The sequence below is a fragment of the Pseudomyrmex gracilis genome, unplaced genomic scaffold, assembly GCF_002006095.1.
Source record: "Pseudomyrmex gracilis isolate BER0280 unplaced genomic scaffold, ASM200609v1 scaffold_121, whole genome shotgun sequence".
Classification (NCBI taxonomy): Eukaryota; Metazoa; Arthropoda; class Insecta; order Hymenoptera; family Formicidae; genus Pseudomyrmex; species Pseudomyrmex gracilis.
The window spans coordinates 246,938-258,007 of NW_018020705.1; the positions used below are offsets into that span (position 1 = coordinate 246,938).

The 11,070-nt window shown below is 43.3% G+C and overlaps 1 protein-coding gene across 1 annotated transcript in view; it reads left to right on the forward strand.

Moving 5' to 3' along the window:
* LOC109856528 (syndecan) overlaps positions 1–11,070 on the forward strand; it is a 73,116-nt gene extending 62,046 nt beyond the window's left edge. Inside the window, exons 2-5 of the mRNA XM_020431894.1 lie at positions 8,805–8,994; positions 9,302–9,396; positions 9,963–10,128; positions 10,349–11,070. Coding sequence (XP_020287483.1) covers positions 8,805–8,994; positions 9,302–9,396; positions 9,963–10,128; positions 10,349–10,530 — 633 coding nt within the window. The 3' untranslated portion in view covers positions 10,531–11,070. The remainder of the gene's footprint in view (positions 1–8,804; positions 8,995–9,301; positions 9,397–9,962; positions 10,129–10,348) is intronic.

Sequence of the window (11,070 nt, forward strand, 5' to 3'; positions counted from 1 at the left end):
ACGTCAGTGAGCCGCGCGCCTGGTGTTTGTGAGCGCTTACTGACGTGCGCCTGGCTAAAGATCGGCGCTGATTGGCCTGATTTACTCAATAATTACTCCTTTATGATAAATAATAGAAAAAAATGGTTCAGGACTTTTCGACTCAGTTTTATTCCTTCTATCTGCCTACGAGAGATTGTACGGCTATTCTGGGACACCCTGTATACATACATACATACGTATATATATATTATAGCTTTCTACCAAGTTGTTCTGACAAATTGCGTATGCGCTTATAATGATCTCTTTCTCTCTCTCTCCCTCTCTCTCTCTCTCTCTCTCTCTCTTTCTCTTTTTGCAAGATAATAAACAGGAAATCTCTCTCACGTGACTTTATTAGCGCGATGAAATGTGCGCGCCTGTTAAAAGCCGCACTTGGAATTTATTAACTTCGCTGCAAGACGCGATAAGAGAAGAAAGACACGCGCGCTTTCATTCGAGTTATATCTTTCTGCGTTTCTTCTTCACGAGTGCCAATTTGTTCGGCACTTTTGCCTATGCCACTTTAGTCTCTTCTTTCGCGCTGTCTTTACGGTCTTTCCTTTTTGAATGGCAAATTTGCGGCGCCAAGAAACACAAACGACATCTCTGATATAATTGAGAGATTTAGAAGAGAGAAAAAAGAACAAGCGTTCAACACGGAGATGTGCTTCTTTGCGTAAGACATGTATTTCTCAAAATATTTGTGAGAAGAGAACTGTATGTATAGAATATTATATAATTTCTTTTTGTGTACACACGACGTGAGATAGCGCAAAACTTTCTTTCTGGTCCGATAACTTTATCGAGACTCGATTATTATTTGCTCGCTCAATGTACACATTACATTTGTTATCCAAATGTCCACAAAAAAAAAACTTTCGCTAAATTAACAGAATATTTACGAGATTTTTCAAATTTTCGCACGTCGTTCTCACAAAAAACGCTTGTTCCCGTTCAATTACGCGACATTGCGACGAGTTAAAATACGGTTGTTGTGCCGCAAATTATTTTCACCAGTTTTGCCGGTGCTCCCCATCGCTGCAGAAGGCGCGTCGAACGGTTCATTAAGTGCGTAACAGAGGAAATCCAGACAGAGGCCGAATCGTTCGCGGGTCCGAATGGGTCGCTGCGGCTTTTGAATTTGGTTTCACGCCCAACAGATCATGTCCAAATTATATTACGGTGAAATTTCTCGCGAAGTTACCGGCCGTAATTGCTATTCTCGTCAGTGCGCATACGGTACAGCACTATACACAGCAACTATATGTACATACGGGTGTATCCTGCATTAATACTGCGTTTCGCGCGGTTTTTGCGCGCGGACAAATTTGCATTTGTCGCTGGTGTATTTTATATACATTCTTTCGGCGAACAGTGTGTTTTGTGAAATTCGCATTCTTGCGTCGAGAATTGGATTTTTTTATCGTGTTCTTCTCGTTTTTACTTTTATTTTGTGTGTGTGTGTGTGTGTGTATGTGTGTGTGTCACTCGATTCTCGTTCTCGTCGCACTCAATCGGAACCGAATATTATTGAAGATTCGCGACGACAAGTCGCGTCGATTCGCTCGACATTAATTTTGCTCGATTGCGGAATAACGTCCGGCCAATTGCTCGAAATACTTTGAAGCGCGTCCTCACGATACATGTATGTATGTGTATGTAGAGGTATATATATAATTCCATCTACGACAACATTCAAAGAGAAAGAGACATCAAACACTAATTACTGTCGTTAGCAAGCTTTCGCGCTGAGAGAGAGGGAGAGAGAGAGAGAAATGAGAATTTGTTTTCTCAACAAACCAAGAGAGACTCTCGAAGATGAAATAAACAAGATCAGCGCGCGGAGCCGCTCTGATTCGCGGCGGCTTTTCGTAACGCGCACTTAATTACTTCAACGGACATCTAATTACATTTTACTATTATCATTCGCAAATCTCACGGAACGATGAATAACCTTATTTTAAGTGTCTCTTCAATTGAATCCGCGTCTCTTTGTAAAATTTTCGCGTCTCTCCGCAGCGCGCGTTCTCCGTCGAAGATTGAGAAAGCGAAATATTCCGCTCGGCGGAAACGACGTTTTCCCTTGGTCATAGTCAACAATTTGCGGTTCATTCCCGAGATACGTGATTCGCATAAAAATCAAACGCGCATGCACTCTCACGGCACGCTGCGCGTCTCTTCCCTTTGTCGTTGTCTACGTGTTTGTCAAAGAACGGTAGAAAAATAATTCAACTAAATATGGAATAGGGAATGAGCTCCGGTGTAAGAGGAAGATATAACGGCACGAACAGAGAGATAATGGAAAAAGCAACAAACACAGTTCAGAATAAATTCGCGCAACGTACACACGTTCTCTCGGTGTACTTTGTTAACGAGACAACTTTGTAAAAAAAACGCGTAAAACGCAACGCAATTATATTTTTTTTATTTTTTAATATTTTTTTGTCAAAGTTATCAGAGTAATCGTAAAATCAAAGTTCTCTCGCGAAAATCAGTTTCTTCTTCGAGTGACGTGACGCTTCCTTAAATGTGGTCGCGCGAAGTTCAACAAAACGCGATAAGTACGAAGTCTCTCACTCTCTGTGCGCTGTCTATTATGATTCTTAATTCCTTATATTTATAAACTTTTCTTTTTTTTTCAATATTTATGCTAGCAGGAGAAAGCTCGAATATGATTTATGCGCAAAGAGGGAGGTTTACACCACACGATCGCAATTGCGACGAAGGACGAGGGTCGAGCGATGGTATGCCTTTTCGAAGGGTTTTATCGAATTCTCTGCGTGAAAGGAAAATGGATTCTTTTTGCGCAACCACGCTTGTTCTTTTTGGAAGGGAAACTGCCGATATTTGCCTAATTTCACGCTTAACATGCAAAGAAATTGCGCTCTTCCCATATCGAACTGTCGTTTTTTTTTTTTTTTTTTTTTTTTTTTTCGAACAAGCCGGCTTTTGCGGACTCTTCCGCAGCGTCTCTCAAGTGCACTCGACAAGCATCTTCTCGCGAAAGTATTTGACGTTTGAATCGTAGCACAATCGAACAAGGCAGTGAAATCTATGAAAAATATTAGTCGAAAATGTAGAACAACATTTTTGTACGAGATTTTGATTTTTCAAGAAAAATTATTTTCAAGAAATGGCATTTGAAATCTTTATCTACCACTTGATTTATTTTTATGTTCTTTTTTTTTACGTAAAGTTATCTTCTCTCGTCGCGGGCGTTGGTGTACAACTTTTTAACACGCTCTGTATGTTCCTTAGGAGATATGTAAAATTCCTCAAAAAAGATAAAATATACGTGCAATAAATGTGTAAATATCGAATATTAGCTTTTCGTGGTCGGATCTCAAAAATGACCTACGAGTTGGTCAGACCGGGGGTGTTTGTGAGATTCACGCGACTTTAAAATCGAATATCCTCGCAAAAAATCAATATTTTTTTTCAATTTTGTTTTCTCGAATCGAAAGTCTGAACGATTCTGCGTCGATAAAAAAAAAAAAAAAAAAAAAAAAAACAAATTGAAAAAATCCCTAGTAGTTTCGTAGATATATAAGCGTTAAAAAAAAAAACTAATTTTTTTTACAAACGCCGATGCCCAAGTTTTGATTTTAGGTTCGAGAGACCCGTGTCTGTTCGCGAAGAGTTAATATCTCATTAACGCCCAATTTCTTCACCTCCAGATAAAGTTTTCGACAACTTTGTTCAAAAGTTATATCCCAGTATCGATTTTCTTCACCGCTGTATAAAGCTTGTATCTGGCTTGTTAAATTATCCAACCGATATCTTTTTCTATAAGCTATTGGGAGGTTTTGAAGAAATCGGGATTAAATAGTATAAATTATGTTAATGCAAAATTAAATAGAACTACCACTAAACTCTCTCTTGACGTTTTCGCGTAAATTGATTTTGTCGCTGTAGATTTGCTGAAAGCTTGCACCAACTTTGTGTAACTAAACACGACCCCATGTAATACCATGTATCTGCGCAACTCAGGCTCGGCACTCTTCCCCGTAACACGTTTTTCCGCCCACATGTAGATCAGGAGAGAACTATAAAAATACTCGCGCGTCACACTTTTCTAGAATTCCTCTACCTCGCCGCCGCCTTTCGACATCCTTTCCCACCGTCGAGCAATTGTTTGATCGGCCGTGCAACCTTCTTCCTCGATGGCTGGCAAGTAGCACAATTAGTTAGCGCACCGTGAACGTTTAGGTGCTGCATCGGCCGGCCGCGGTCGGCCAGCACCACATCGTTCTCTTCACCGTCCCGGTCCGACAACGATGAGCTAACGATTTGAGATAACGCGATCATAGGCCGGGAAGCGATAACGTCGTTTCGCGCCCGATTCGCCACGTGCCACGCATTCCACGTGCCGTATTTCTATTGCAAATGTCGCAACACATCGGCGCTGTGGGTGGAACACACATATACGTCTTCTCTGAAAGGAATTCAAAAGAAAAAGAGAGAGAGAGAGAGAGAGAGAGAGAGAAATATCTCTTATTTATAAATTCTATACAAGGTACACGTGACCTTTTTATAAGTAATAAAGAGCTTAAATAAGTTCTCTCGAGAAAAATAAAGGAGCAAAGAAATAATTTTGTGTTCGTATCGATCGTTCTTCCAATTACCGGAATCGGCCGTTTTGGAAGGAATCGGCTTTCATCCCGTCTTTCAGCTCACTTTCCCGGCTTCTTGCTTCGCTTCGTAATGCCGCTTCGTCGTATCGCCGTGTCGCACGTCGATGTTGCGCGCACGTTCGGAAAAAGGCTCGACGACGACTACCGTGCGATCGATCTTTCCATCTCCTCGAGCGTTGACATCGTTCCCTTCGATGTAAACTAACAACAGGACTGGAAAAAGACGAGAAGTCGACGACGCACACGGCGGTCAGGGAACGTAACGCACACACACACACATACAGGAACCAGACCGAGTTCTAAATCCTCCGGATTCGAATCCAATATGAAAAATCCCGCCCATTCAAACAAGGCTGTCGTGTGTGTGTGTGTGCGCGCGCGCGCGTAAGCGCACGTATAGAAAGCGACATCGATGTATCGTTGCGCTCACAAACAAGCGCAACAAACTCCGCGGACCAAGGTAGATTTTCAATATCCCGCTCGCGAATCGCTTCATCGCATGACTTATTGAATATATTCGAAGCAGCAGCTCGCGAAGCTTTTGACGGATTTATCGCGCGCGCGCGCGCGCGTGCACGCGCGCGTATCTTGAAGATACAACACGATTCTACCTACAATTTGGATATTTTATACTTTGGCGGGGGTGTTGCAGGTATATATAAAAGATCTAAATTGTAATGTTGCGAAATATAAAGAGAGAGAAGAAAAATGTATAAGATAGTTATATTGCGCTTTTCTTCGCACAGGAGAATCAGGAGAAAAGTTTTCAAGGCGCATTTAAAATGATATACATTTGAAGGAATTGTTTCAGTTCTTAAGTCTCTCTCTCTCTCTCTCTCTTGATATATTTATATATAGCCGATTCTGAGTAAGAGAAACATCTGTACATGTTGCATATAGACGTATATAGAAGCCCGGCTGGGGTGAACTATATACATACCTACAGATGTATAGTGTAGGGTCGCGCGGGGATATATAGTATAGGGTTTCGAGCAGTGCCGTCTACCGGCTCGGGTTCGTACTAGCTCGGGGTAGTCACCACCTGGCCTAAAACCGCTGCGCATCACCCTCCGAATTTGTCCGTTTTCCATCGTGGAAATTCAGCCGTTTCCTGTAGCCGTGACCTCCGTACGACCCCTCACGTAAGTACAGAAACATCGATAGGCTTTGTCCGTGACACGCGGTTGTCATCGTTTCGGCTCGAATTCCCGGGAGATTTGTCCTTCCCGTCGAAGAAGCGAAAAGAGCCACCCTTTGCGCCGTCGCTCTCCCGACATACACGTTCCGGGTAACGTTCCTCGGGAGACGAGCTTTACTCTCGCAGGTGCGTAAAGGTGCGCGAGGACAAAATATCGCGAAACATCGCGCTCTTCCGCGAGAAAAGGAGAGACCTGGGGTCGATAAAACATTTCGCGCCCGCGCAATAATAATTCTTGCGTTTCTATCATCGCGAACCGGGCGGCGGCGGCGGCGGCGGCGTAAGAAGAACGTCGAAGAAAGTCGGGATAGCCGAGTCGAGGGTGGAGAAAGAGTTATCGGGGTGCGCTCGAGAAAAGAATTATACGCCGTGATAGGTACAAACAAAAATCAAATAACTTCGTACGTGGGAGAGAGAGAGAGAGAGAAAACACGCGTCGTCGATCTGCGAGAGATGGAGATCGACGCAGGAGGGTGTTCAAGGTCAACCTTCCTTCGTCAAGCTTTCCCGAGCTCGTCGCCGGGCTGAATTTTATCGATTGGCGGATATACCGGAACGGCGATGCAACTTCGCTTGCCGTCGGCGACTGTTCGCTATCTCGTCCCAGGACTCGGTTTCTCGGTTAATCGGTGCTCTCCTTCCCGACGAGAGAATTCTCCTCGCGCGTTCGGACGCTTTTCATTTACAACAGTATACATCAGTATATATACCGTTACCGCGTGTAACTACAATAGTTAGTTTCCCGTTGGCGCTGTTCGCACTTCGTGACACGGTTGATTGATTATCGTCGTGTGTTAATCCTCTGTCGCTGGTGCCTTTTGATTTCTTGTGTTGTTCGAACAGAAAGAAGGATCGATTTATTTAACAGTGATAGATATCGTCCAATGTATAGGAATATATAGATTGAGAGAAAGATGACGCGCGAGAAATATGGAACAAAGGAAGATCGAAGAGATCTCGACCCGTCGTCGAAGACGACGAAAATCGAATTCGATCGAGTCTTCTTTTTCTTCCGCCACTTTCTGCATTTTCTCCGCGTCTCTCCTCGCTTTGACGTCTCTCTGTTACGAGATCAAATGTTCTATTTTAGTTTTTCGCGGGAAGAGAAAACGTAAGAGTGTGTTGTTCAGCTTGAAAAAAAAAAAAAAACAAAAAAAAAGCCAGATCTGATATTTCCGGTCGACTTTTTCATGACGGGCGATTCGTCAACCGCGTCAGCATTTAGTGTGTCGCGTAATTCGCTTAGCTTCCTCTTTTTTAGCGAACGTGCTGCGCGCGCGAATTTCGACGTATTGAAAGCGACACAGTGCGTTTCATTGCGGGTGCGTGGAACGGAACCATATTCCGACGTGGCTAGGTGTATGGGTTTTCGACGGTCATCGGGTGTTCATTGTCCTTCGGACGCAAAAGCGAAAGGGAGGAAATCGCTGTTCCGTCGGACGGAAGGCGCGCGGGGGAGAGAGAGAGAGAGAGAGAGAATTGCAAGAGAGCGCATTTTGCGTTATCGATCGCGCGCGTGAGAGACCGAGCGCATTCGTTAAATAGCTATTCAATTGTTCACATTGACGCGACGAAAAGGCACAGCACAACACAGAGTTTTCGCTCATCTTTGTGTATACTTTTTTGTTATGTTATAAATAAAATAAGATTTTTTTATCGTTTGTGTTGTCACATATAGCGGTATATTTACATCGCGATCGACAAAACGACGTAAAAAAAAAACATCGTAAGAAAATTCAATGACGTTTAGAGACATTTACGAGAGAGGATATTGTCTCCGTAAAAAAAAAAGTGTATCTTCCAAAAACGACGGTGTGTAACTTCCTGATCCGTTCCGGGACAAATAAAATTTTCCTGTACGTAAGAAACGACATTATCTTATTAGTTGAAATATTGCTCGGCGAGCTTCCTCGTGTCGTTTTGTTAAAAACGTTACTTCGCATTTTGCAGACATCACGTAACCGGAAGCGTGGGCCATTCTGTCGTTTCCTCCTTAATCATCCGCACGCCGCTCTTTGTTGAAGATCTGCGAACGGAAACAAACTGCACTCCGTTTGTTCGTTTGCTCGATTTAAACAATATGCAGTTTTTGTTTTGTTTTTTGTTTTTTTTTTTTTTTTTTTGTTTTTGTCAGGCCGACCTTGAAAAAGAGAAATACGGCGTGAAATTAAATCGGCGAATTAGCGGATCGTCATACCGCGTGCAATTTAATAGAGAAGGCAACGCGATGAGAGAAACGAACCGTCGAATCCGAAACGGAGCAGAAGGCGCAAAGAGAGAAGGCGAGGTCTATTTCGGTGCTAGGCGAGGCGGAAAGAAGACCGAAGAAACCAGCTAGAAATAGAACGAGGCAACGTTTACGTTAACCTACACCCACCATCGTCAGATCTTTTACCAAAGAAACGTCGTAGAAACGCAGTTATCCTTCTCTCTCTCTCTCTCTCTCTTTCTCTTTCTCCTTCGATCTTCTGTTGAATCTGAGATTTGCGGAGCGACATTTGCATAGCGATGTCTGACGACGGTGCTAGATAAGTGAATTCCGCGTTTTGCTTATCGGAAGTACTCCGCGGGGCGGAGGAACGAGAAGAGATTCGCTCGCATTTCGCGGCGGAGTTAAATTAAAATTTAATGAACCGTGGGATCCCGAGCCCTTTCATGTCACAGAGATTCCGCACGTCAAGGGGGAAGGGGGGGAGGGGAGCGCAAGGATACGCGCGTGCTTTTAATTACATTAGCTCGATGCAGTCTCGGTGCTTCACGTTCCACGTTAGTGCTTCAAGTTCGTTGCGCAGGACGTGTAGTTCATATGTCAATGACCCTTCAGAATATCCTAAACGACGTTGCAATGCAATATTGTTGAGCGTGCCGATCGGGATGTGTGTTCTCGCAGTCGTTTTTTTTCTTTCTTTTTTTTTCTTTTTTCTCATCACAGCCAAATTGCTGATTTTCAGAAAACCGAACAGAGCGACAAGCAGCAGAGAACGTCGGCAAGCTCTACTTACAACACTTTCGACGACTTATATTTGGATGACCAAGACGCTTTAGAAGGGTCCGGTAGAGGCGGCACTGATAATCGCGACGACCTCGAGGCTTCGGGCAGCGGCCTTGGCCCCGACGACGAGGACGGAGACGACGACCACGGTATGACACCCGACATGTCTGAACTAAACGATATCATTCAATCAAATGAGTCAGTTTGTGAAACATGAAAAAGTAACTTTTGTACGAGGTTTAGGTACTTATCAATCTACTTGTCAAACTATTTGTTTTCTTGTCGGTTTTAATTTTAATTCGGTAATTTTTATGTTTCATCGACGCGATTTATTATTTCCAAACAAAAACGCTAAAATCTAAGTTTCAAGTGTTTGTTTTACTTTGCGCTCTGTGCGCATATCTATATTCACATCCACGGTGAATTTACTTATTTATGTCTTGTGTGATTTCGTAGAATATACCGGAAATAATGGATTAGAAGTTCCGAGCAAACCAACCGAGGCGAGAACACCTTACTTTGAGGACACAAACGCTAAAACTAAACCACAGGTAAGTACATTGATATTATTGAAAGTCGCGAACTTTTTATCTCAGAGCTTCGAGAAAATTCTGTCTTCAAAAGCATTCTTTGTACGTTACCGTGTAATAAATAAATTTATGGAGTTTATAAAATCTAAAACTTTTACAGTGCGGTGTAAACCCTCAAACACTGTACAATACGTAATATTTTAGGATGAAAAAGTTATTGCCATTACACACACGTACGGAGTAATCTTTTTCTTCTATATCGTCTCAAAAATGTTTTCAAAGAATAACAATATGGACTTGCACCAACAAGAGTGCGACAATAAAATTGCGTTTTATTTCATAAATAGCCGTGCGACGATGCATCACACTTTTTGCTGAATATGGTTTTACGACATATTATACTTTTCGCATTTCCTGTACACAGAGACGTGCAATCTAATTTGCTCGATTAGATCGCTGACGCAACACTTTCCGCTCCGACCGAAGTCCGTGTTACACTTTTGTTCGAAGAATGATGATGACACGCTCGCTTCTCCTCCTCTCGCACCGTATTGAACGAAATTAACTTAATTGTGTCGAATTTTCAGACAACTGTTGACGTAAATCGAGGCAGCGCGCCCGACGTGAACGAACCACCCGGCACGGAGGACGACCACGCCGACAACTCTGACGAAATCCGCGAAGTCTACATCATGAATCCGAAACACGAGGATCGCGCCAGCTCGTTCTTCGCGCAGCCTGGCGTCCTAGCAGGTAAGCGTCTCACGCTTTACGTTTTTACTTGAATAAAATTCTATCGATTTTTATTCATTGTTAATTAACTGTTGTATTAAGTATCAAGTATTTGATATAATTAAGATGAAAGGTAATATTGGCGCGTGCTTATATTACACATACATATTGAACACAAACAACATAAAAAAAAAGTCTTATCCTAATACTCTACGAGATTATCTATATTTTTCAATTCCAGCTGTGATCGGCGGCGCGGTAGTAGGTCTTCTCTGCGCGATATTGGTGGTCATGTTCATCGTGTACCGGATGCGCAAGAAGGACGAGGGCTCGTATGCCCTGGACGAGCCAAGGAGATCGCCGGCGGCACAGGCCTTCCCTAAGCCGGGAGCGCCTCACCACAATCGGGAGTTCTATGCTTGAGGCGACGGCGGTGCGATGACGACGACTTCGCCGATCCCTCTCGCGATCTCACGATGCCAAGCCACGTAAAAGACCACCGACGATCAACGCCCGCTTTTCGGCATCCCGCTTGGTCGATGGTGAAAACGATTACCTCGGCAATCCGCCATGGCGCGCTCATATAGACTTTCCCGACGCGAAGTTTTACCGAGGAACGTCGCTCCGAACGTCGGTCGATTATTATTAACAAACAACATTATACACACGGATCTTCTCGTCGATATTTGCTTGTTCTTAAGTAGCGCGCTCGAACAACATATCCCTCGTTTACTTCACTGATTCTTCGCATTTTCTCGAAAATTAATTCGTTTAAGATTTCTCTCTCCTCAAGCTTTCTCTTTTCTTGATGTCATTTTTAAAATTCTCAACGCGTGTACGAGCCGCGATAACGACGTTCGCGCGCACGCTTCTCGGCCGCCCGCGAACTCCTCTTGATTCTCAGAAACTATTTTCTTACACGCTGTATTTCGTCGTGGTAAAGGATAAAAAAAAAAAAAAAAA